The 27,350-nt window shown below is 38.3% G+C and overlaps 2 protein-coding genes across 2 annotated transcripts in view; both read left to right on the top strand.

Moving 5' to 3' along the window:
- c3a.5 (complement C3a, tandem duplicate 5) overlaps positions 1 to 13,410 on the top strand; it is a 29,834-nt gene extending 16,424 nt beyond the window's left edge. Inside the window, exons 21-41 of the mRNA XM_079811298.1 lie at positions 2,929 to 3,138; positions 3,269 to 3,332; positions 3,421 to 3,507; positions 5,202 to 5,405; positions 5,504 to 5,579; positions 5,781 to 5,940; positions 6,149 to 6,244; positions 6,321 to 6,477; positions 7,136 to 7,299; positions 9,745 to 9,900; positions 10,091 to 10,150; positions 10,230 to 10,320; positions 10,397 to 10,445; positions 10,945 to 11,035; positions 11,372 to 11,461; positions 11,612 to 11,717; positions 12,078 to 12,167; positions 12,262 to 12,342; positions 12,533 to 12,616; positions 12,746 to 12,881; positions 13,038 to 13,410. Of these exons, the coding sequence (XP_079667424.1) occupies positions 2,929 to 3,138; positions 3,269 to 3,332; positions 3,421 to 3,507; positions 5,202 to 5,405; positions 5,504 to 5,579; positions 5,781 to 5,940; positions 6,149 to 6,244; positions 6,321 to 6,477; positions 7,136 to 7,299; positions 9,745 to 9,900; positions 10,091 to 10,150; positions 10,230 to 10,320; positions 10,397 to 10,445; positions 10,945 to 11,035; positions 11,372 to 11,461; positions 11,612 to 11,717; positions 12,078 to 12,167; positions 12,262 to 12,342; positions 12,533 to 12,616; positions 12,746 to 12,881; positions 13,038 to 13,179 (2,394 nt within the window). The 3' untranslated portion in view covers positions 13,180 to 13,410. The remainder of the gene's footprint in view (positions 1 to 2,928; positions 3,139 to 3,268; positions 3,333 to 3,420; positions 3,508 to 5,201; positions 5,406 to 5,503; positions 5,580 to 5,780; positions 5,941 to 6,148; positions 6,245 to 6,320; positions 6,478 to 7,135; positions 7,300 to 9,744; positions 9,901 to 10,090; positions 10,151 to 10,229; positions 10,321 to 10,396; positions 10,446 to 10,944; positions 11,036 to 11,371; positions 11,462 to 11,611; positions 11,718 to 12,077; positions 12,168 to 12,261; positions 12,343 to 12,532; positions 12,617 to 12,745; positions 12,882 to 13,037) is intronic.
- Positions 13,411 to 18,579: 5,169 nt separating this feature from the next.
- Positions 18,580 to 27,350, top strand: part of LOC307122954 (complement C3-like) — a 39,396-nt gene continuing 30,625 nt past the window's right edge. Inside the window, exons 1-6 of the mRNA XM_079811299.1 lie at positions 18,580 to 18,676; positions 19,025 to 19,220; positions 19,362 to 19,530; positions 19,655 to 19,728; positions 22,884 to 22,972; positions 23,104 to 23,186. Coding sequence (XP_079667425.1) covers positions 18,606 to 18,676; positions 19,025 to 19,220; positions 19,362 to 19,530; positions 19,655 to 19,728; positions 22,884 to 22,972; positions 23,104 to 23,186 — 682 coding nt within the window. The 5' untranslated portion in view covers positions 18,580 to 18,605. The remainder of the gene's footprint in view (positions 18,677 to 19,024; positions 19,221 to 19,361; positions 19,531 to 19,654; positions 19,729 to 22,883; positions 22,973 to 23,103; positions 23,187 to 27,350) is intronic.

The raw sequence follows: 27,350 nt of genomic DNA, 5'->3' as shown, positions 1-27,350 counted from the left end.
ATATTTGGTCCCCGTTATGGTGATCAGTGTTTCGTTTAGCTGAGCAGTTTGACTCTTGGCTTTTTATGTGAATTTGTTTTTTTTATAAAGTGTTAACAAAACAAATACTCTTATCAAATTAAAAGAAGCCATAAACAAAAATTATGAATACATAATATTCACCAACAATACTTTCTTGCCACAGATCAGACATTCTGAATTCTGATTTTTAAATACATTTTAGGGGGGAAAGTTTATGCATGTTAATGCGAGTTTCAAATATGATCATCAGGCTTTTGAGGAATGTTTGGGGTTGACTAGTCGACTTTAATGCTCTGCCTATAGCCAGTTTTCCACCCAAGGATTTTTTAGCGCGTCAAAATGTTTACCAATATATAGCTGACGGAAATGCAAATTATCGATAATTTTTTGCAAATGTCGACACATTCTTTTTCCGTTTACACTTTTTGTAGAGAAAACCGCAAATAAATGTGGTGTCACATGACAGAATTAGCGCGTGGCATTGCTCCCGTTAAAGGACCGTTTCTCTGTAGTTCAAAGGTGCACTAAATCTATTATATTCATATTATTAATTTATATTTTAAATTATTTTATTACTATTACTTGATAATAACATAATTTTATTAATAAAATGTATTAATATGTAAAATAATTTTATCTCATAATTTTAGTCAGTTGAATCCAAAAAGCACTAACTAAATTTTAGAATTGTTACAGGAACTCTCCGCTTTTTTTTTGGTTATTTTTTGAGCGAGATGCTAACGGTCTAATCAGATTCAATGATCTATGCTAAGCTATGCTAAAAGTGCTACCGCCAGATCCGGAGATCAGCTGTGAATGGATTCAAAAACGGTAAAACTCAACTTTTTAACTCTAGGGGAGCTGGAAAATGAGCCTATTTTCAAAAAAAGTGGAGTGTTCCTTTAAGATGGCATCAGTTAATCTAGACCATTTAAAAAAATTAAATATAGGTTACAAAAATAAAACGTTTAGGTTACAGCTGCATCTGTCTCAGAGAGAAAAAAAAATCAGCAGCAATTTGATGTTTTCGATTGATTTTATGGTTTTGAACTCTGAAACCAGAGAGGCTAACTTTTTGATTTGAATGGTCTGAATTCATGTGTTCTCGGCCACATCAACTGCATGTTCAAGGTTTACGTTAAAGATTGTTGCTAATGACCGAGCATTTTACTGTACCAATCTTTTTTATGGATGGTAAAATGTTGCATACAGGACAAATGAGCGGCCCTGTGTCCAAACCCATGGGCTTTGTCATAAAGGCAGTTACATGCAGCCGTCAGACAAACTGTCCCACTTCTCCGTGATCTTCTGATTAGTATTCCCTAATTTAGTATATCGCCTATTAGCCTATTCTGAAGTAAATTTCAATCTTCGTATTACTCTCTGCATTTTACAAATATTTGGGAGATGAAAGATACAATATAATTTGTGTTTTACATTAAGTTATTTATGGAAACGACTTGAGGGCAGATTTTTTTTAGTGATACAACTAAACTTATGATAAAATCATTTTATCGGTAAAAGGCCAGTTGGTGGAAACAGGCTGTAGACAGCAAATTGCGCAATCTTTTTTAACGCATATTAACTTTGTCGATAACAAAACAGTGGATAAAGTGGATGGAAACTTGGCTAATGTCGCTTTAAAGGGATAGTTCACCCAAAAATGAAAATTCTGTCTTCATTTACTCACCCTCAAGTTGTTCCAAACCTATATGAGTTTCTTTGTTCTGCTGAACACAAAAGATATTTAGAAGAATGTTTGTAACCAAGCAGAGAGAGCAACCATTGACTACCATAGTAGGGAAAAAAAATACTATGGTAGTCAATGGAATTACAAACATTCTTCTAAATATCTTCTTTTGTGTTCAGCAAAACAAAGAAACTCATACAGGTTTGGAACAACTTGAGGGTGAGTAACTGATGACAGAATTAAACATTTTTTGGTGAACTATCCCTTTAAGCTTGATGTCGACTAGTTGCTAATCATGGCCTATAGAGGGCGCAACAGGATAACAAAATCTTTGAAGTCCACTTTTATGCTCATTTTCCAACAGTTAAAATGACAAATAAATAAATACTCCCGAGAGCGCTCCACAAGATATGTTTGATTACACCATCTGGATGCTCAAAATTGATTGGGTAAATGCACGTTTTAATCAGCTACTCCTAAGTTAATCACCGTTCTAAACTATTGCATGCTTAATTGTAGCACACACACACACACACACACACACACACACACACACACACACACACACACACACACACACACACACACACACACACACACACACACACACACAGACAGACAGTAGCTCACACACTGCACGCACACAGAAACATTCAGTAGTGCAGAAATGTATTGTCAACACTGTTCTGTGATTTAATAATAAAATAGCTTACATCTAAAATGTTCTTTCCCACGGCTTCACTATTAGTAGAGAGACGCTGCCATGAAGAATGAATTCACACACAAAAGCTGATTAAAAAAAAATATATATAATAATAATATATATATATATATATATATATATATATATATATATATATATATATATATATATATATATATATATATATATATATATATATATATATATGTAAATATATGTGTAGGAGCAATGACCGTGTCATATGGCATAGCTGTGCACAAGAAAACCCGCGTTCAAGGCTCAGCTCAGGGTTCAGGCTTACTTGTTCATTAATGAAGCAATCAGTGACTCGTCGACTCGACTTCAATCACATAAATGTCGAATAAAAAAAAAACATGAAGTCGTTCCACCAGCACTCGCATTTGCTATAAATGGCATATTTTGTAATCTTAATAGAATTGAGGTCAGGCTTTATAAGGTTAAATTGTACAGTGGTTTCTCGCTGTGCTGAAGATCTCATTTTGTCTTATACCAGTCAGTGCGTATCAAATTCAAGACGTCCGACGGCGTTTGCAGCAGTGCCAGAAAAAAACAGAAAGAGAGGATAACAGTTTCTGTTGGCTCCATGTCCTCCGTAGCTGTTCCTCTCATCATCATCCCCATGGATCTCCATGACCAATGGATCGAAGCTGAAGCATACAGCTCCAATCGCAATGACGCAATTAGAAAGAATCTGAAGGTGGTGGTGAGTCTGCCATGTCAACATTTAGAGGAAGGCTCTGGCAGTTCCTGCAGGAATCTGTCCGCAATCACTTTATTTCAATGTGATTTCCAACGTGTCCACCAAGTTGCTTTTGTGTCCATTTCTCTTTCAGTCTGAAGGTGTACTAACCGAAGTTGAAGAGAGAGTTGTGGAGATCAACCCCTCTGGGCACCCAGGTGCAGGTTCTTTAAAAACACATGCTGGATATGCAATGGAGATGGTGAAAATCATGTTCAAACACCATATTCCCTCTTGATTGAACAGGCGGTGTGCAGGTCGTGTCAATGAGGAGTGACATCCCACGCCGAAAGGTTCCCAACACACCTGCTTCCACATTGATCACAGTGATAGGTGACAATCTCATTGCAATTTTATTTTCTGAGGTTTATAGGGGCCAGTGAAATCCACAATTTTATTTCCATTTAAATTTCTCTGGATTCCTTTCTATTTGTAAAATTTTAGTAATCAAAATCCATGTCTAATAATTAAAAATCATGACAGATGTCACAATTCACCAGTGAGAGTGCCCCTGATTTCCACCCCGGACTGTCATTCCCTCAAAGATTACATAACCCATAACCCTATGCCCGGACTCATCAGCACTCATTGTTTGGGTCTCACTCGACTGCTGGATCTGTGCATGCCAAGCCATCTTGGCAGAAGATGCTGGCTCAGGTATGGCAGCAGCCATCTTGGCATAAGATACTGGCGTGGTGGCCTTCTTGTCTGACGACACAGGAGTGGCAGCCATCTTGGCATAAGATACTGGCGTGGTGGCCTTCTTGTCTGACGACACAGGAGTGGCAGCCATCTTGGCATAAGATACTGGCGTGGTGGCCTTCTTGTCTGACGACACAGGAGTGGCAGCCATCTTGTCCAAGGACGCCACAGACAGGTTCAGGTGGGGAAACCACAGGACAGTAAGGTGCTTAAAGGACGGGAGTGCCGAGCCTCATCACTAAACATGCTGGTGACCGTGATGGGCCAAGCTCCGTGGCCATCGGAGCTTGATGCATAGTGCCCCTCCACAAAAAATGTTTGGGGCATGTGTCCTCCTCAATCTCCTCAACAGTGAAGGATGACCCAGTCATCTGAAGGGCATAATCTATGAACTCGCTCAGTGATCCTCAAGGACCATCACAGATCAGTATGGATTGTAACAGATTGTTGAGTCTATAACAAAAAAAGTCAATGAGAGCATAGTCTGGGAGGTCAGTGAAGTTAGCAATACCTAGAAAGTCCTGGATGTGGTCCTCGAGTGACTGAGTTACCTGAAGAAGGCGGACAAGACGTACTGCTGGATCCAGCAGCCAAGTGAAACCCAGACCTACCATGGATCCAGCAGACGACCACCACAGCAGTGCAGACGGGCTAGAAGACCCCGATGGCGGAGCAGATGACCACATATGACTAGACGGGCAAGAAGACCCCCACGGCGGAGCAGGCTGAGCAGGTGGCCCGGGTGAAGTCCTCTCTGGACTCGGGACAGGAGACGGAGTCCTCTCTGGACTGGGATATGCTTGTTTCTATATGATGCTGATGGTGAGGAATTACAGTTGAAACATCTCATAATGTACCTCAAACCGAGTAACATCAGTGAGAAACGTCCTGCTCAAGGTTCGTGTTGAATACCTAGTTCTTCCAATGTTTCATCATTGATTTGGACTTGCTGGAATTGAAGTAAAATCACTGCCATCGTTACTGTCTTTACAGCGTGTTCTATCGCTGAGAAGCCTCTGGGCTGAGCTGGAGTTCGGGCCGTCTGACCAATCAGAGCAGAGTAGACCAATCACAACAGACTGGATCATCTGACCAATCAGAGCAGAGTAGACCAATCACAACAGACTGGATCACCTGACCAATCAGAGCAGAGTAGGCTCGCGGAAAGGAGGGATTTAGAGAGGCTGATTCATCCATCGAGTGATTTGATAATCATTGAACATTGTGGTGATGTGCAATGTATATTATGAGAAAATAAAAATTAGGAAACTTTAAAATAGCATAATAGGGGCACTTTAAAAGCCATTTACCTTCCATGGTTGCAGGTGAGGAGATAACGCGCACAGTCGAGCAGGCCATCAGTGGAAATTTTATGGGTCAGCTCATTGTCCAGCCCCATGGATGTGGAGAGCAGAACATGATCTATATGACTCTACCTGTCATTGCCACTCATTATCTGGACAGCACCAAGCAGTGGGAGGCTGTTGGCATAGACCGCCGTAATGATGCCATTAACCATATCAACACAGGTCAGCTTTAACATTAATGTACTCCCAATTGTTTAATTGAGTTAAAGTGCTGAGCACATGCCACTATGTCATACTTTTTTTTTTTTGTTCTTGTGAAGGTTATCGTCAGGAGTTGACCTTCCGTAAACCTGATGGGTCCTATGCTGTCTGGATAAACAATCCGAGCAGCACATGGTGAAATAATGCTAATAAATAACTGAAAATAACAGTGTTGCAAAATTCAGCTCTGATAAAATTACTTCTAAAGCAGCCCAACAGAAGAGAATAGTTTCATTATAACAATTCAGTTCAACCGTAAACGTTGCAAAGCTAATCAATTATGAACAAATATGGAGAGATAATGATTGTGTTTCTTGCATTACACTTAATTTACAGGCTGACGGCATATGTGGCGAAAGTGTTCGCGATGGCCAACGATCTGATTGCCATAGAGGAGAATGTGATCTGTAATGCCCTCAACTGGCTCGCCAAAAACAAACAGCTGTCAGACGGCACGTTTAAAGAAGATGCCCCTGTGTATCACAGTGAGATGATTGTAAGTTAAAAATGTCCTCTTTAAAAGTCAAGTACAAGAGTTGGAGCCCATAAATGTATTCCTGTGCACCAGAAGATCTAACAAGTTCAATGTGTAAGTCTGCCAAACTGTGGGCTGTTCCTGGATGCGAGTAGCACCTACACTCTGCACTTCAGAAGGACCCAACCTTCTTTTTATATTTTATTATTTGAGTTTATGTTAATTCCAGGGTGACGTACGGGGGAAAGACGCCGATGCCTCACTGACTGCATTCATCCTAACTGCCATGCAAGAGGGACGCGGGATCTGTGCTGGATCTGTCCAAGTAAGTGTGATTCCTAGAAACAAACAGCGCTGCGATACGTCGCATCGGTCTCACTGTGTCTCTCTCTCAATACTAGAGTCTTCAGAGCAGTATAAACAGAGCTGTTAGTTACCTGGCACTGAGAGTTCACAGTCTGACCAGCACTTATGCTGTCGCTATGACATCTTACGCTTTGGCCCATGCTGGAAAACTCAATAAAGACATCTTGATGAGTCATTCCACCGAAAGCAAAGGTCAGTCAACAACAACAACTTCTCCATGAAAAACGTTCAGGATGGTTCTACCAGGGTTTTTAGTTAACTAAAACTAAAACCATAAAAAATGTTACTTGAACAACTGAACAAATATTTTTTTTAATGTTTTTAAAAAATCCAGCTAGTTGTCAAGGAAGCACTTCTCATTTTAATTTATTTTAACGTTGTGCTAAAATACCTAAAACTGAAATAAACTAGTAAAAACTGTCAAAAACAACAACAAAATTACTAAAACTTGGAAAATACAAAAAAAGAAATTCAAACTATTATCAAAACCTATAAAAGTCAATTGTACTAAAATAATGCTAGGTTGTATGAAATACTGGTATAAAATAGTAACTTTTTCAACTGTTGTAAATTTGAGTAATACCTGAATGTATTTATATATGATAATCATATATAGTTGCCAGTAAGGTCTCATTCAACATCCAAAACTTAAAATAAGAAAGAAATGCAAAAAAGTATCTTCTCTTTTTTTATTCTTTGAGTATTTGAAATCCATTTTGATATATTAGCCTACTATATATTGCAATTTACATTTCAGTCAGTTGTTTTCCAACAGTTTCTAAACTTTAACATAGAAATCTGTATTGTGACATTATCAGAAATCATTACTGTGATATCACAATTTGTTTAGATGGCATATTTTGGCAAGTTCCTGGGCAGCACTATCACTCTCTCGAGGCCACAGGTTATGCAGTTCTTGCCCTGGTGATGGCTAAGGATTTTGAGAAAGCCGGACTGGCAGTGCGTTGGCTGGGAAAGCAACAGACACGCTACGGAGGTTATGGCACCACACAGGTATTTCATCAAATGACGAACAAATGAATGGTTTTGTGGACCGACCGATTTATGTAGTTTACAATGTACATAGTCCTCCTCATTTTGTTAGTTGTGTCTAGATTTGTTCACATGTGTTTACCCTAGGAGTTATTTTATTTAAAGGAATAGTGCATACTGCATTTTATCAATATACCAAGAAAACGCCACTTTAGTGGTTTAGTAACTATGCAGACTGAGAAATACTCCAGCAGTTTTGAATGCCTGAACGAGTGTGAATTGTGAGACTTTAGTGCCCACTTCCATTGTTTGGAAACTTGGACTTTCTGAGAGAAAAAACAGAATCATACAGGTTTGGGCCTGATTTATCCGTTTGTAGTCAAATGGAATTAATTGGCAATATCCAATATTCAGATTTTAAATAATTGGTTTAAATCTTTTTCTAATATTTTCGATAGTACATCTTAACACTTGATTAGATTGGACATTTAAAGTTCTGTGCATGTGCAATGAAGTCAAAGTGGCGTAATGACATATGACGCACAGAATGAGCCATTGAATATTGTGTAATAAATTATACTTGTGTCGTTCTAAAATGAACGTCTATGAAGTGCTTTAGGACAATGTCATCCCAGCAGTCCTTTGCTTCTGACTCGTCCACAGGTGTGAGAAGGGGCATTATTGCATGATAAATACAAGCAGCATGGCACAATAGTAATGTGCTTGTTGTCTACTCGGGACCCGAAATAGATAAATATTAGTCTGCTTTTTAAAACCAAGAAGTGATGCTGGATGATGGTTTATGTGCACCAACAGTGGGAAAACTGTATATTTGTGCAGTGTACACATATCAAAAGATCAAATCCAATTTGAATCACGATTCTCTCACGGCTCTGAATAGATAACTAAACAAAATAATGTAATTTACTACACAGAAAAAAGAGATACAGTTTTGTTGCCTGGGAAACAAAACGTATAACTGTACCTTTACAGGTACACAATTGGTCCTTAGGGTACAATTATACCATTGTTTTCCTCTACTTAGAGCAGGGGTAGACAAGTTCAGTCCTAGTTAGCCGCTGTCCTGCAGAGTTTGGCTCCAACTCTGAAAGACATCTATAGAAGCTCTTATTGAGTATTAACAGAGGTTTAGATGTTGATGTTTTATTAAAAATTTATTGAAAACCATTATGGGGATTAATGTTTCTTTAGTTGGGCTATTTGATTATTAAATTCAGCTCTCTTGGGCTGAACTTGACTTCCCCTGACTTAGTGGTATCACCCCAGTACCTAAAAAAAACGTTTTTTTTTTTGTAGAGTGTAGAGATTCTGACAAAACGTTAATTGCTGCATGCTGCAGTCTATTTAAAACATTTAGCAAATTTGAACAAATTGCTTGAATAAATAATTCAATGACAAGTCCTTTTTTTAACAGTCACTTGTTGCCAGTTACTGATGTAACAATGAAATTGATTATTTAAAGTGCCAAGTTACTTTCAGATGCTGCTTTACTCTATCTTGATCACTTCTGTAGACACTTTTACACTGCTGCACTTTTACACTTTTTTCGGATAGCTTCTGTCCATAATTTATTGCACTACCTTAATCCAATGCTATATTCCTCATCTTAGCCTAACATATCATTGTATACCTCTATCTGTAAAATTCTGTTTATAGTAATAGCCATCTGTATATTATATCCATAGTACATATTCACCTGTAAATTCTGTTTATAGTAATAGCCATCTGTATATTTATTCACTGTACATATTCACCTGTAAATTCAGTTCTGTTTATAGTAATAACCATCTCTCTATTTATACATATTTATATATACTCAGTACATATGTCCATGTCCTGCACTTATGCAACCATTGTATATCCTGCACTTGCTGCTATTGCACTTCTGGTTAGACCTAAACTGCATTTCGTTGCCTTGTACTACTTATGTAATGACAATAAAGTTGAATCGAATCGAATCGAATCGAATCGAATCTAATCTAATCTAATCTAATCTAATCAGTGTTTATATCCTAACTATAAACTTTTATCCCAGTTCTTCTGTGATAATTTGAATTGATAAGCTTTCTCTGGGTCCACAGCAGCACAAACACAGATTTAAATGTTCTGGTGTGATCAATAAACATAGAGTCAAATTGCCCAGCTAAAGAAACATTGATCACAATAATGGTGACCAAATATTTTCAATTGTAGTAAATTGCTGTCATTTAGGAATGAGATTGCATGCGTTTTGGAATAGAGATCACAATCTTTTAACGATTAATAATGCACTATAACGGAGAGACTACTTGGCAATGGATGATAAGATTCACTGGAGTAACGTTTCCCACAGTATATTAGGGGGAAATAAATGAAGTGCTATGTATTAATGTATTTTGTTAATTGGCCATGTCTTTTAACTTGATACCTCCAACAAAATGTTTCTCTTGTCTAATTGCTGTTTAGGCAACGATCATGGTGTTCCAAGCCGTGGCTGAGTACCGCATTCAGGTTAAGAAGGGAGACATTAATCTGGACCTGCAGCTCGCTGTGCAGGAGAGATCAGGAAAAAAGAGCTTCACTATAACAAATTCCAACAGTAAAATTTCACGCTCAGACAAGGTCTGTAAATATGACTGTATGAACCAGTGTTTGTGGCCTTAAAACAGCACTCAGTCAGAAATCAATAGTATTGTTAAGAAATGGAATTAAAATGCATACAAAAAATCTGATTCACATGTTAATGTGTTAACTGATTCACATACAAGTGTGTTGTCTTTATCCGTCTACTTTAACGGACTGACTGCCACAGTTTGACATTACGAAGAGCTTCAACATCACCGCTCAAGGCACTGGGGTGGCCATGCTCTCAGTGAGTGTTCACAGACAAACTCTTGAAATCTTCACCAGCCTGTAGTTCTGTGTTAAAAGCTCCTGTCCTTTCCTATCAGGTATTTTCTGTGTATTATGCTCTGCCTGAAGAGAAAGACAATGACTGTACTGTGTTTGATCTCAGTGTGAAGATGGACAAACAGCGTGATGGTAGGATTTATATCGTGAGAACATGACTACTATACTGCTGTGCTGTAAAGTGAAGTTGTTTTCTTTCTATATGTAGTGTCCTATGATGGAGCCATTGATAGTTATCAACTTACCATTGAATACATGTGAGTATACTAACTTTAAAAAAGATTCACAGACCATTTGTCTCATTTAATTTGTCTTCTTTTCTGAAATGTACGGAAAGACCAGAAATAAGATTGCATCAAACTGTGTAATAGTTTTAACACACAGCAAAAACCCCAGTGTTAAATTAACTCTCATCAGTGATTAATTAAGGGATGATTGACCATTAGTGGTGACCTGAGGATAACAAGCAGAATCACTGAAGGAAAGAGTCACCATTTGTTAAGTCCCCATTATGTTAATCAGTGTTTGCTTTAGTTGGGTTCTTGGCCCTTGACTTTATAACTTTATTTTTTTTCTGACTGCTTTAACTGTGTGTTTAGAATATTTTGTTAATTTAACACTGGAGCTTTTGCTGTGCAAGTTGTACAAGCGGAAGCTTTGATCTATGATGGTAAACTGCAAAAGCAGCAAATAGACATTGATGGTTTTAGCCGATGTCATCAATCAGTCTGCATCATGTGTGCCTCTCCTTTGCAGTTTCAAGGACCCGTTAAGAAGCTCAACCATGTCTATTTTGGACATTGGACTGCTGACGGGGTTTAAAGTGGATGAACGTGATCTTTCAAGGGTAAATATACAGTGTCAATAGCCCAGTGAATATGCGTAAGCCTGTTTCCATTCAATTGGCATTTTGCAGATAAAACGGTGTGCATTTTGACGAGCTGCAGTTAAAAGGAAAAAGATTGTGTCAACATTATTGTTAATTGGCATTTGCATCAGCTATATCATTCTGATGCTCTAAACCTTTTTCCACCAAAAAATCCTTCAGAATGGAAACCTGGCTAATGATTGTGAAAGTTGATTGTAAAATCGTAAACATGCTATTAAATGCTATTACATTCATATAACAGACATTTTATACCTGAAATTAGATTTTTTTTCCCCGTCTTTATTTTTCCACCAGTTATCTTCTGGTAAGGATAAGTACATTCAGAGCTTTGAGTTGAACAAGGAGCTGTCAGAGCGGGGATCTCTTATCATCTACATAGATAAGGTACAGCGCCACTATTCCCATATATTTTGTTTTTCATTTATCTTTTTGTGATTGCCACTGATTTCTTCCTCTTTTTCTGTGAGCACTTTGGTAAATTGCTTTTTGGCATAGTGAATGCTTCATTTGACCTTCTACTAAATGTCTTTTTAGATTTCCCATAAAGAGAGGGAAAGGATTATTTTCAGAATTCACAAGATCAATGAAGTGGGAATGCTGCAACCCGCCGGTGTCACTGTGTACGAGTACAACGCTCCAGGTACATTACAGTCACACACACACATGAAGAAACCAACACATATCTGTGTCAAGAGGACTTGAAAAGTAACGATATTCCTTTCGAGGTGTTGTCTGGCTATCGCCAGACCAAGCTCAATCTTTTAAGATTGAACATTGGTCTGGGGACTCTGCTCTGTATTTTCTTCTGCACAAGAGGCATGATCAAAAATCACTCTGTATGCAATTGGATAGTCCTTCAACCAATCAGACCACAAGAGGCGTGATCAATTACAAAAATACTATGTTTTCTCTATTTCCTACTTTGGTCAAACACAGTTTCCACCCGACAGCGACGATATGCTACACTTTATCTAACTTCTGCACTTTAACATTTGAACAGACAAACGTTGTGTGAAGTTCTACCATCCTCATAAGAGAGACGGCGAACTGAACAGACTCTGCAGTGAGGATCTGTGCCAGTGTGCGGAAGGTATGTACACGCAAGATGAACGTACAATATGATTTAAAAATAAAACTTCATGAAGTCTCCATAAATGTGGTAAACGTATGAAATCTCCTGACAGAAAACTGCAGTTTGCAAAAGAATGAACACATAGATGAGGTGAAACGTGAAGAAAAGGCCTGTGAACATGAAGTGGAATACGGTAAACACCCAGAAAACCTAGCAATAGAGAATGTTTGATCATTTCTTTTACAATAGCGTCCCCTCTCAGGACAGTTTTATCTCCTAAAGTCCCAGTACGGCCAACAGTTCTTGTCAGATTAGCTTTTATTTAAATAAAAATGTTTAGAGCTGTTTTGTAGATGATCATGTAACACATTTTTGTCTTTTAGTTTATAAAACCAGGTTGCTGGACATGGCCTTCTCACTGCACGCAGACATCTATAACATGACGGTTGAACAAGTGCTGAAGGAAGGTACGGTTTGCCAGTTTCTGATTTACTGTGTCAGTGACAAACAACATGAAAGATGTCAGCTGAGTTTCATTCATCTCCATTGCACTGGCTTTACGCCCAAAGGTTTTATGTGTGTGTTTCTGTTTTCAGGCACTGATCCAGATGCGGAAGGGAATATGAGGTCGTTCTTGGCTCATCCTTACTGTAGAGACTTTCTGAAATTTGAAAAAGGCAAGACGTACCTGATCATGGGCCAAACCAAAACCCTTCCAAAGATTGGCGGAAAGTATGACATTTGGAGGATGATGGCGATTTGGTTTATGTGGAGATTGACACTTAAATTTTGAGACGTTTGACAACGATGCATTTGCATTTTGAGTAGAAATATTATGGCGTATCTGCTCCTAATGAAAAATGTTCTCACTCTTCTCAATCATCTCAGGTTGAGGTACCACTTGGGTGAAGACACCTGGATTGAATACTGGCCGACAGGCAAGGAAGCACAGACGGCAGAATATCGGAAAAAGTATATCGGCATCACCTCGCTTGCCGACAATCTCTCCCGATTTGGATGCTCTACATAAGTATTTTCATGAGCTGAAATTCATTTACTAATCTAAAATAGCCTTACAGCAGCAACTTAACAAGCTTTTAATTCTAGTATATTTCCTGATTTACAAGCATTTACAGCCTTTTTGATTTAAAGTTCATGCAGTATGCTTAATTAAATTTGTTCAACATAATGTTTATCAACTGGAATAAAATCATTTGAAGTCATGTGTCAAATAAAATCAAGTTTCAATCATACAATCATACAATAGTCTATATTCTTAATTCTTTGCAAGACTTTCAATCGGATTCACAGTCACTTTTTTGAGATTTAGGTTTGTGCTGGTTGTGGGAAGGAAGGTTTGGCTGCAGCAAAGTGGATTTTTCTATTGGTATTTTAGCACATAAAAGTCAAGTTTTAGTGTAAACTGACAATAAAGTTGTGTTGTATTGTATAAAAAAGAAAAATCTGCAAGTGACCCTTTTCACATTTTCTATTTTCTATAGCGGTGAATGAGCGACTATTAAATATATTAACATTATTTTGTGTGTTCCCATTTGCTCAAATAGCAAAAGAAAAACTCTTTGAAAAAGAGGGATAAAATAGAGACAAAGATGTCAATTTTACCGCCACTTCCACAGCTGCTGTATTAGAAACACCCTCACAGCGTTAACAGTTTTTTTGTAATTTGATGCAAAGGTAATATAATAAAATATGAAAACTGAAATGAAAATATATATATTTTGAAATGCTGCTTACCTTTAAAATGCGTCATCAAGTCTGTGAAAAAGGGTCCAGAAAGAGCACAGCCTTTAATTTATATAATAATGACTAATTAGCAAGTAAATACCAAACCAATGCCAATTTCCAAAACCCAACCAGGGGATTAAATATGAGGAAGCTCTTATTGAGAAATAACAGAGGTTGAGATGTTGATGTTTTCTTGAAAATGAAACCATTATGGTGATCAATGTTTGCTTTAGTTGGACAGTTTGACTCTTGGCTTTTTATGTGAGTTTTGTGGTTTTTGATACAGTGTGATAAAACACATAATCTGTTCAAATCAAAAGAAGCCATAAACAAAAATTGTCATAAAGACAAATGTTTGACTAAATTCATCACTGACTAAAATGTTAATAAATAATATTCACCAACAATACTTTCTTGCCACAGGTCAGGAATTCAGAATTTTGATTAGATTTTTTATTTTAGACGCAACATAGTATGTCTTCCAGTAGACTCTGTTACAAAGACCACAAACTGACATAAAATCCCAAGTCAAACTGCCCAACTAAAAGAAACACTGATCTACATAATGGTGACCAAAAATTTTCCATAAAACATCAACCTAAACCTCTGTTAATTCTCAAAAAGACCTGTAGACAAATGACAGAAATAAAGTCAATCTGGTTTGTAATAAGATCAATTTAATGTCTTTTCAGTTGATTTCATCTAAAGCTGTGGCTGAAGTCAGTTGTAGTTCTTGTGTTTCTCTGTCCTTCAGTAATTCTGCTCATTATCATCAGGTGTCTTCAATAATCAAACAATCATCACTCAATAAATCACTTAAGTATCTTATTAACTCTAAGGCCTAGTCCACACGTATTTTTATAACCAGAGTTTTTCCTCCTCCGTTTAAAAAAACAATCACGTCCACACAAGCACGGTTTAAAAAAAATCTCCGTCCACATGAAAATGTAAAAACTGCACTATGATTGGCTCCCTGATTTCCACATGGGTCCCATCCACGGCACCGATGCACTGAGGGATGCCATGGGCTCAGTGAAACCCTTCTAAAAGTTCCTTTACTTTGGACTCAGTGACAGGTAACTGTATATACACAGGGGACTGAAGCTTCACACACTTGCCCTACTATGTTGTATTATTGTATTCTGGCGCCTCTGTTCTGCAATACAATGAGATAACTGCGTATGTATCTGTATACATGTGATAAGCGCTGTTATCAGAGTTATTAAAAGCTACGTCCACCATTGCATAGACTCGACTCATGTAAACGTTAAAGGTGCACAATCTGACGTCAAACAAAGGAGAGAATGGCACACACTTCGACTTAACAAGCTGAAATCTCCGGTTTCACCATCTACACGAAAACGCTGTAACCGGAGTTTCTAAAAAACTTCACCCTGGTCTGAGTTTTCAAAAAAATACGGTTTCAGTAACCGGATACTGAGTTTGTGTGTGGACGAACAGCCAAACCGCGTAGAAAAAGTTTGTGTGGACATGGCCTAACACTGCTTCAGTGTTACTTTAACACCCTGCTGGTGGTTCCCATATGAACACCGAGCGGTGTTAATTCAACACCGGGGAATTTACTGTGAGTAGGGTTGGAGCTAAATTCTGCAGGACATCAGCTCTCTAAGACTGATCTTGGCTACCCCTGACTTAGGTACCACCCCAGTGACGGCAATTTTTTACTCTTTTTTTTTTTTGTGGGTGGCTATATGACTTTCTTCTTTAACACAGCCGGAGTTATATTAATAAATATCCTGACACATCCAAGCTTTATAATGGCAGTGAATGGGGCTCACAAGTTTGAAGCGCAAAAAAGTGCATCCATCCATCCATCCATCCATCCATCATAAACATCCTCCACATGGCTCTGTGGCATTAATAAAGGCCTTCTGAAGCGAATCGATGGGTTTTTGTAAGAAAAATATCCATATTTAACACACTATAAAGTAAAATATCAACTCACACAGAAAGTGTAACGCCTCTCGAAGTTCACAATGCTTACGTTACGTCCGAAGTCATACATCGCGGCAGTTACGCTTTTTCCTTAAGTTGAATACGGAAGGCGGTTTGGCAGAGCTTGATATTTTACTTTATAACGTTTTAAACATTGATGTTTTTCTCACACAAACGCAACACTTCGCTTCAGAAGGCCTTTATTTACCCCTGATCTGCGTGGAGTACATTTATGATGAACGGATGCACTTTTTTAAGCTTCAAACTCATGTTCCCCATCAGGCCCGGCTGGGGGGCCAGGGTGAGCTATGTCCACCCAATCAGATGCTTGGCCCACCCTGGCCCCACGTCAAATAAGCAATTTCAATATTTCAGCTCCAGATTTTGAGAGAGATCATGGTTTTCGGTTGCTTTTCATAAAAAAATGTCCTTGTTATTTAGAAACTAGAAAGCCTGTTTTAAGTCTCTTATTTTCAGTTTATGACTATTTGAAACCAGTTTGTGGAAAGACGCGTAAGAACTTGCGCGCTGTTTTCTCTGCACATGCACCCAGAGCACGCGCAGAGAGCCGCGTCTAGATGGTTCCCTTTTGCTTCTCATGTTCATGCATCATTTCTTGAGAATGATCGTTTCTGTGACTTTTTCCACTAAACTATGCGATCTGAAGGGTTTTCAATGCTCTCTTCCGTCTCACGGCCATAGCCGGGCAGAAATGTCACCAGAATGTGTGAAAAATCTATTTAATGAGCTCTTTAACCGCTGCGTCTCCGAGCAACACTGTGTTTTATTCCACAAAGAATCAGCGTATTTGAACAAATCATTTGAGTCAATTATTTATTTAAGCTACACATTCAGAAATAAAGTTTGCAATTTTGCAATTCAACTCACTCAATACAGCACCATGATGACCATTTTAGTTTCATATTTAAAAAGTAGCCTATCATTTAATTAGTTACTAGCTAGGCTAATTAGGCTACAACTTCAACAGTGTAATTAGATTACTTTACTATTTGCTCTCTTTCTAAAAACCATTTCATTACTTGTTATTACTAAGTAGCCTACTTTCTAAATCCCATATCAACCTCGACCAGTTGAACAATATAAAGACAGACATGAAACTGCTCTTTTAATTCTATCAAATAAATAATATAAAATTGCATAAATTATTCTTAAACTGGCCAAAATATTTAAAGGGTGAAGGGTACGTTACATTTTAACATAAGATGTAACATTTTGATCTGACATAAGAGGACACAGATATGCCCAGTGCCCTGATTCTATTTATTTGTGCTACTGCTTGTAATTTTTTAATTTGTTCTTATTTTAGTACTGACTGTTTACTTGTCTTAATATTTATTAAAATACTCATACTTTTTTTGTGGTGGGGCCAGTGCAAATTTTTGCAGGGCAAGTAAAAATCTGGACCAGAATGGACCTGTAGAAAAGCTCCTTTGCATTGTGCCCTGCAAATATAGAGAGTTCCTTTCAAGACCTGCCTATTTGTTATAAAATTAAGTTTTGTTACGGGGAAAAAATCATGTTAAAAGTCTGGGCCCACCAGGAATTTCAATTGGCCCACCCTGCATCTCAAAGCTGGAGCCGGGCCTGTTCCGCGTTATTATTAAAATAACTCTGATTTTGTTCATCAGAAAGAAGAAAGCCATACACCTAGGATGTCCTCAGGTTCTTCTTTGGTTCTTTTTTAAGCTCAGTTGGATTTGTTCTAGATCATTAGGTTTACCTTGGTAGTCTGAAAACATTTTCCTCAGGCGTTGCCTTCATACACATGATATCTTCATTGCCGGATTGGGCACCAAGGCTTCAGTCCTAGTGTTTGAGAAAAAAAAATGGGGAGAATTTTTTTTGGGTGTGTCACTAACAGATGCTGAACTTTTGTTTTTGTCCACCAGAATCTGTTTTGGATTTGTATTTTTGAATAATTTTGAATCTTGGCTGTAAAAGTATAGCCAAAATCACAGCATACCAGCTAATATAACTCAAATATTAAACGTCCCATTTCTGGAAAAACCCCAAATGAACTTTGTTCAACAGCATAATTAAGTTGAAATCCTGGGATTTTTTCCAACCCGGACTGATCAATAGAAGATCAGACTTACCAAAGGTTGCATTTGCACAACAGGTTTGTGTAGGTCATTTACAGGAAATCTACTGCCGTGAACTCTGTTCTCTACCCCATAAAGTTCCACAAGAATCTCTTTTCTGATCACAGTAACCCGTTTAATTGACAACGACTCCAGTTTTATGAATTTTAGGTCCGTTCACACCAAGCATGAAAACTGCATTAGCCTATTCTTTTAGCATCCACACCAACAGATGATAACTGTTTATTCAAAGCTATTTTATTCACTGCACACTTTAAATGAGGGAGGATTTTGATTGGCTATCAGTTTACTGTCTTCATTTGAAAAAAGAAATGCAAACAATTATATTCTAGCCATATTGTTCATCTGAGCCAATTTTTGTTGTGGAATGGCCTCCACTCCATTTCATGTTTATGTGGTCTCCTTTTTGCTGAAGATTTATGGAAATCTGCTCATATCTGGCAGTTTTAAAGAGCTATAAAACCATTTTAAAGAATTTTTTAGCATTGATTATGTAAATAATGTAGGCTACCTGATGTGCTCGAGTGTTTTCGCGAGTTGTTGAACTGATAGCGGGAGGAGTTTTACATCATAGCAAGCTGCACAAACAAACATTAACAGACACACACACACACACACACACACAGACAGGATGGACGTGAAGCTGCTGTGTCTGACCGTCGTTCTTCTCTCCTCACCCCTCCTCACATTGTGTGACCCGCTGTGAGTACCGTTTTTATGAATAAGTTACTTATTTCTAGGTTAGTTTGGTTCATTAATCTATAGGCTACCTATAACTTTTTGTGTTTCATTCGATTGTTATTGCCTAAACAGCCTTTTTTTGGCAGATTCCGTGGTGACAACTTGCCCCATATAGTGAGACAGCTCTGTGCCATGCTATTGGGGCATGTTATCACAAATTTTTCTTTTTAGATTTTAAGGTATCCCTCCTTCTATACAGAGAGTGACTTTCAAAAATAAATATCTACCATGCGAAATATTCAAAAGTGACAACTAGCCCCAGTGTCCTTTTATATAGTAATTTACAGCTGTTTGATTTGATCTCCTCAGGTTTGTTTTGACAGCTCCTAATTTACTGAGAGTGGGTTCCTCAGAGAATGTGTTGGTGGAGGCTCAGGATTACTTTGGAGACGCTTTTGATGTGAAGATCTGGGTAAAGAACTTCCCAAAGAAAGACAAGGAGATACTGTCCAAAACAGTGAGACTGACTGCAGACAACCATTACCAGATCCTTACTGATATAAAGGTGATGCCACTATGAGATACTTTGTCCTTATGTAAGCATATGTGTGTCATTCATCAGAGGGCAAACTTCATATTTGTACAATCTGCTATTTTATTTAGTTTGTTTGATTTAATGCGTGTTGTATTATTTACTGCTGTTCAGATTCCCAGTGATAGGGACTATTTCTCTGAAGATCCTCTGGAGAAGCAGTATGTGTATCTACAAGCTCAATTTCCATCCAACACTCTGGAGAAAGTGGTCATGGTCTCATTCCAGTCTGGATATATATTTGTACAGACAGACAAGCCCATCTACACACCTGGTAGTGCAGGTAAGAAAAAAATATGCAATGACTTAAAGCTTCAACATTAGATGCTTCCTTTGAATGTCATGATACAAAGCACAACATAAACTATTTATGTCTGTTAAATAAAAATAAAATATCCTTTTTTCAGTTCAGTATAGGGTCTTCTCGCTGACGCCTGGTCTGAAACCAGTTGAACATGCTGGAATATCAGTGGAAATCATGGTACTGTAAAAAGACTGCACTAAAACATTCCTAAAAATGATTCATGCACTGCAAAAAGTCATCGTAACAACATATTATGCAACATAAACATACATAACTAAAAAACAAAAAAATAAGAAGAACCTATTATTTCAGCGAAGGGTTACAAGGATCTTTTTCTATGTAAATTATAAGACGATTTGTTCTTTTTCACATTCTATAAACTCTAATATAAATATATCTCGGGTTACATCTGCAACCCTGAGAAGGAAACAAACCTTGCATTGGATACACTTTGAGGATACTCCCTTAGCGTAGTGCGTCTGAAGTACACAGTAAAATCCCCAGTGTTAAATTAACACTGCTCAGAGCACATATGGTCCCACTCTACAGAGTGTTAAAGTAACACTGAATCAGTGTTAAAGTTAATGAGATAATTAAGAGATTAATTAAGTGATGATTGACCATTAGTGGTGACACCTGATGATAATGAGTAGAATCACTGAAGAAAAGAGAAAAAAGAAAAACACAAGAACTATGACTGACTATGAAAAAGACATTAAATCTCTGAAGATCTCAGCAGAGGAGGATTAAACAACTCCACAAACAGCATTACCAGCTTCACACATTACTAACCAGATTTACTTTATGTCTGTCAGACGTCTACAGAAGCTCTTATTGAGGTTTAGATGTTGATGTTTTATTGAAAATAATAGTTTTGTTTGAAGTCACCATCATGGTGATCAGTGTTTACTTTAGTTGGGCTCTTGACCCTTGAGTTGTTAATATTATTTTATCTCTGGCTGCTGTAATTGTTTGATATGGTGAGAACAGCAAGAGAAACTTGATGCTTGTTGTTTACGATATAGTTGTTATCATCATATAGTGCCTTATTTGCTGATCTCCTGAGAGTCATTGATTATAGTAACCTTGTGACACTACAGCAGGAGATCCAGCAGTGTTTTCATCAGAAAAACTAAACGATTATCAAAACATTTGTACATAAATTTTGTACTCCAATTTAAAAATACATCACAAAATAAGCACTTCTAACTCCTCCGCGTTTTACTCACACACAGACATCAAGAATCAGTCTATGAATCTCAACAATGGTGACATGCTTCATGCCACAATGCATTCTGGGTGCATTAAGCAAAACTCATCTATGGCTCCAAGAATGCATTGCGGCATGAAGCATGTCACCATTGTTGAGATTCATAGGCTGATTCTTGATGTCTGTGTGTGAGTTACTCTCGCAGGAGTTAGAAGTGATTAGTGTACAATCAGTTGCAAAATTTATTCAGCTTTTCTAATTAAATTGAGCTGGCTCTTTTCTAGAATCACAATACAAAAAGTTAATAGTATATTGTTCTTACTCAGTCATAAGATCAATTAATTAAATCACTACACAATGATCATATTCTTATCACTGAGCAGCCGACAGCATCTGATTGTGTTTACTCTTGCTTTTCCTGCCATAGCAAACTCAGTTACAGCAGCCAGAGAAACACTAATGTTAAAATGTCATCAAACTGCCCAACTAAAGAAAACACTGATCACCATGATGGTCACATTAAAAACTAACAATTTTCAAAACAAAATCAAACAAAAATCTGTTAATTCTCAATAAGAGCTTCTGTAGACGTCTGACAGAAATAAAGTCAGTCTGGTTAGTAATGTGTGAAGCTGGTAATGCTGTTTGTGGAGTTGTTTAATCCTCCTCTGCTGAGATCTTCAGATATTTAATGTCTTTTTCATAGTCAGTCGTAGTTCTTGTGTTTTTCTTTTTTCTCTTTCCTTCAGTGATTCTACTCATTATCATCAGGTGTTCATCACTAATGGTCAATCATCACTTAATTAATCTCTTAATTATCTCATTAACTTTAACACTGATTCAGTGTTACTTTAACACTCTGTAGAGTGGGACCATATGTGCTCTGAGCAGTGTTAATTTAACACTGGGGATTTTACTGTGTATGAATGAAACTAAACCAATCCTGGTTGGTGCTGCGTCATGACGTAGCATGTGACGGCATATCCGGCATTATAAAGGGACGCTGGTGTAACCCCTCCTGTTCGAACCGCCCTGCTCCAAGCGGGACTTGAACCCGGGTCGGTCTGCATGAGAGCCGGACGCTCTAACAAGGAGGCTTAAGGCTCCAACCTCTAGTGTTAATCGCCAGAGCATCTCCTGAGATCAGAGGAGTGAGGTTTACTCGCACAACGAACTACTAGCTGGCCTCCGTTAAACCGGCACACAACAGAGTTAGCTTTCGAGATGAAGTAAGACACTCCCAGGCATAGAGACCCATGGCAATGCGACACAGTGTCTTGTTCCCTTCTCAGGGAACAAGGATTACAGGCGTAACCTGAGACATTCCCTTTCGAGGGAACTCGCACTGCGTTGGTAACTACACTTTAGGGAATGAAATGCCCACTATGCCACACCGAAAACATGCCCTTGCATACAAGGGAAGAAACTGTCCTTGCATACATTGCTCCCATCTTAGATGATTATTCAGACAAGTGAAACACGGTTTGGATGATAGGCTAATTTAAAATATCTAACTTATCAAAATCAGATAAAATTGAATTTTAATTCCTCAGAATTAAATGCAGCCATAATCACCAGACGGTACTGTTTTAATATTTATGTATACGGTCTCGTAATCTACACATTGCCTCGGCAAACGCGAGATTCGAGCCGTTCACAATATATTTGGCTTTCCTCCCTCGAGAAGAAAGTCAACAAACGCAAGGATGAAACAAACACGAGATCGAGCCTTGCATTATGAAGTGGCGAGCATTCATTTAATGTTTCAACTGCCTCGATGCTAAGCACATCTAATTCCTCAGAATCAGATCGCTCAGCCATCGGGTTCCAGAACTGTCAGAGGACTGAGAAAGTGCCGCAGCAGTCTCAAGCCCTCTTGACAGATTCATTTGCGAACCCCACGATCTGAGCCGCTGCGCCGCCTCAGCGGATGCGGGACCTGAACCGTGGGGAATGCGAGCCAGGCCAGCCTCATTGAACATTTGTGTGATCTGTTCTGGCTGTATAATAGCTATATGATAACAATGAAATTAAAAAAGCGTTGAATATATAATTAATTAATTAATTATATATTCAATGAATATATAACTAATTAAAAATTCGTTTTTTTTTCTCTCTATAGGATCCTCAAGGCGTCACAACTATGAGAGAAACCGTATTTCCACAGCAAGGGATTAGATCCGGAAAATATGCCGTACCTCAGCCTGCCAGGTGCGTTTATACTGAAAACTGAGACCTGACGTTACTAGACACGATTATTACTCAGTTTGTCTGTAGAGAGGAGAAGGATATTCATTCACAGGTCTTTAATCATCTTTTTATTGATCTGCTTGTAATTGTAGCCCTGGGATCTGGAAGGTGGTCACAAGATTCATAAACACGCCACAAAAAAATTTCACTGCTGATTTCGAAGTCAAAGAATATGGTAAAAGCTTTATTATATTTTTGTTAACAAATTACATACTGCATACAGTATACAGTTGGAACCAAAATCTGAGACTGTAAGATGAATGGATCATCAACACATGATTTTGAGAATGTCTTTGCATTTGTCAAGTGTCTTTTTTGCTTTAATGAAAGCAACACTTATTTTAGTAGTATTTACACCAATCAGGCATAGCATTATAACCACCTTTCTAATATTGCGTTGATCCCCCTTTTGCTGCCAAAACAACCCTTGCCCTTCGAGGCATGGACTCCACTAGACCCCTGAAGTTGTGCTGTGTTATCTGGCACCAAGATGTTAGCAGCAGATCCTTTAAGTCTTGTAAGGACTTGCGGACTTTGTTCAGTACATCTTACAGATGCTCGATTGGATTGAGATCTGGGGAATTTGGAGGCCATGTCAACACCTCAAACTCGTTGTTGTGCTCCTCAAACCATTCCTGAAGCATTTTTGCTTTGTGGCGGCGCATTATCTGCTGAAAGAGCCACAGCCACCAGGGAATACCGTTTCCATGAAAGGGTTTCCATGGTCTGCAACAATGCTTAGGTAGGTGGTACGTGTCAAAGTAACATCCACATGGATGGCAGGACCCAAGGTTTCCCAGCAGAACATTGCCCAAAGCCTCACTGCCTCCACCAGCTTGCCTTCTTCCCATAGTGCACCTGGTGCCATGTCTTCCCCAGGTAAGCCACGCAAACGCACCCGGCCATCCACGAGATGTAAAAGAAAATGTGATTCATCAAACCAGGCCACCTTTATCTATTGCTCCGTGGTCCAGTTCTGATGCTCACATGCCCACTGTTGGTGCTTCTGCACAGCAAAATCCCCAGTGTTAAATTAACACTCCTCAGTGTACATATGTGTCCACACTACAGGGTGTTAAAAGTAACACTTAAGAAGTGTTAAAGTTAATGAGATAATTAAGTGATTAATTAAGTGATGATTGACCATTAGTGATGAGAAACACAAGAACTACAACTTTAGCCACAGCTTTAGATGAAATCAACTGAAGATAAAAGAAGACATTAAATCTCTGAAGATCTCAGCAGAGGAGGATTAAACACCTCCACAAACAGCATTACCAGCTTCACACATTACTAACCAGACTGACTTTATTTCTGTCAGACGACTACAGAAGCTCTTATTGAGATTCAGATGTTGATGATTTATTGAAAATAATAGTTTTGTTTGACGCCACCATTATGGTGATTAGTGTTGCTTTAGTTGGGCTCTTGACCCTTGACTTGTCAGCATTTTTCTCTCTGTCTGCTGTAACTGTTTGTTACGGTGAGAACAGCAAGAGAAAATTGATGATGACAAGTTGATGACAGATGATGTTGGCTTGTTGTTGGTGATACAGTTGTTATCATCATATGGTGCCTTATTTGCTGATCTCCTGAGAGTCATTGATTATAGTAGCATTGTGACTCTACAGCAGGAGATCCAGCAGTGTTTTCATCAGATAAACTGATCAATGTTTAAAACATGTACATAAGTCTTGTTTCCCGGTTTAATAACACATTACACAATAAGCACTTTTAACTCCTGCGAGATTAACTCACACACAGAGATCAAGAATCAGCCTATGAATCTCAACAATGGTGACATGCTTCATGCCGCAATGCATTCTGGGTGAATCATGCAAAACTCATCCATGGCTCCCAGAATGCATTGCAGCATGAAGCATGTCACCATTGTTGAGATTCATAGGCTGATTCTTGATGTCTGTGTGTGAGTTATTCTCGCAGGAGTTAGAAGTTATTAGTGTAGAATCTGCTTTAAAACATGTTCAGCTTTACTGATTAAACTCGATCTGGATCTTTCCTGGAATCACAGTAAAAACAAAGTTAATCAGTGATTTAAATCACTATACAATGATCATATTCTTATCACTGAGCAGTCAACAGCATCTGATTGTGTTTACGCTTGCTTTTCTTGCCATTGCAAACTCAGTTACAGCAGCCAGAGAAACACTAACATTAAAATGTCATCAAACTGCCCAACTAAAGAAAACACTGATCACCATGATGGTGACACTAAAAAAGTTTCGACACAAAATAAACAAAAAAGTAATTCTCAATAAGAGCTTCTGTAGACGTCTGACAGAAATAAAGTCAGTCTGGTTAGTAATGTGTGAAGCTGGTAATGCTGTTTGTGGAGTTGTTTAATCCTCCTCTGCTGAGATCTTCAGAGATTTAATGTCTTCTTTTATCTTCAGTGGATTGCATCTAAAGCTGTGGCTGAAGTCAGTTGTAGTTCTTGTGTTTCTCATCACTAATGGTCAATCATCACTTAATTAATCACTTAATTATCTCATTAACTTTAACACTTCTTAAGTGTTACTTTTAACACCCTGTAGTGTGGACACATATGTACACTGAGTAGTGTTAATTTAACACTGGGGATTTTGCTGTGTGGAGGTGGACAGGGGTCAGCATGGGTCTGTGGCTATGCAGCCCCGTACGCAACAAACTGCGATGCACTGTGTATTCTGACACCTTTCTATCAGAACCAGCATTAACTTCTTGAGCAATTTGAGCTCCAGTAGCTCGACAGTTTGATTGGACCACACGGGCCAGCCTTCGCTCCCCGCATGCATCAATGAGCCAAAATGACCCTGTCGCCGGTTCATCACTTTTTCTTGGTTGGAGCACTATTGATAGAGACTGACCACTGCAGACCGGGAACACCCCATAAGAGCTGCAGTTTTGGAGATGCACTGACCCACACAGCAAAATCCCCAGTGTTAAATTAACACTCCTTAGTGTACATATGTGTCCACACTACAGGGTGTTAAAAGTAACACTTAAGAAGTGTTAAAGTTAATGAGATAATTAAGTGATTAATTAAGTGATGATTGACCATTAGTGATGAGAAACACAAGAACTACAACTTCAGCCACAGCTTTAGATGAAATCAACTGAAGATAAAAGAAGACATTAAATCTCTGAAGATCTCAGCAGAGGAGGATTAAACAACTCCACAAACAGCATTACCAGCTTCACACATTACTAACCAGACTGACTTTATTTCTGTCAGACAACTACAGAAGCGAGAATTACATTTTTGTTGATTTTGTGTTGAAACTTTTTTTAATGTCACCATCATGGTGATTAGTGTTTTCTTTAGTTGGGCAGTTTGATGACATTTTAATATTAGTATTTCACTGGCTGCTGTAACTGAGTATGTTATGGCAAGAAAAGCAAGAGAAAACACAATCAGATGCTGTTGACTGCTCAGTGATAAGAATATGATCATTGTATAGTGATTTTAATCACTGATTTTATGGCTGAGTCTGAGCAATATACTATTAACTTTGTTTTTATTGTGATTCCAGAAAAGATTCAGATTGATTTAAATCAGTAAAGCTGAATAGGTTTTAAAGCAGATTCTACACTAATCACTTGTAACTCCTGCGAGATTAACTCACACACAGACATCAAGAATCTGCCTATGAATCTCAACAATGGTGACATGCTTCATGCCTCAATGCATTCTGGGAGCCATGGATGAGTTTTGCATGATGCACCCAGAATGCATTGCGGCATGAAGCATGTCACCATTGTTGAGATTCATAGGCAGATTCTTGATGTCTGTGTGTGAGTTAATCTCGCAGGAGTTAGAAGTGCTGATTGTGTAATGTGTTATTAAACCGGAAAACAAGATTGTACACATACTAAACGTTGATCAGTTTATCTGATGAAAACACTGCTGGATCTCCTGCTGTAGAGTCACAATGCTACTATAATCCATGACTCTCAGGAGATCAGCAAATAAGGCACCATATGATGATTATAACTGTATCACCAACAACAAGACAACATCAGCTGTCATCAACTTGTCATCATCAATTTCCTCTTGCTGTTCTCACTGTAACAAACAGCTACAGCAGCCAGAAAGAAACTGCTGACAAGTCAAGGGTCAACAACCCAACTAAAGCAACACTAATCACCATAATGGTGGCGTCAAACAAAACTATTATTTTCAATAAATCATCAACATCTAAACCTCAATAAGAGCTTCTGTAGTTGTCTGACAGAAATAAAGTCAGTCTGGTTAGTAATGTGTGAAGCTGGTAATGCTGTTTGTGGAGTTGTTTAATCCTCCTCTGCTGAGATCTTCAGAGATTTAATGTCTTCTTTT

Source organism: Gobio gobio (genome assembly GCF_949357685.1).
Source record: "Gobio gobio genome assembly, chromosome: 3".
Taxonomy (NCBI): Eukaryota; Metazoa; Chordata; class Actinopteri; order Cypriniformes; family Gobionidae; genus Gobio; species Gobio gobio.
This window is presented reverse-complemented; position numbering and strand designations above follow the sequence as displayed.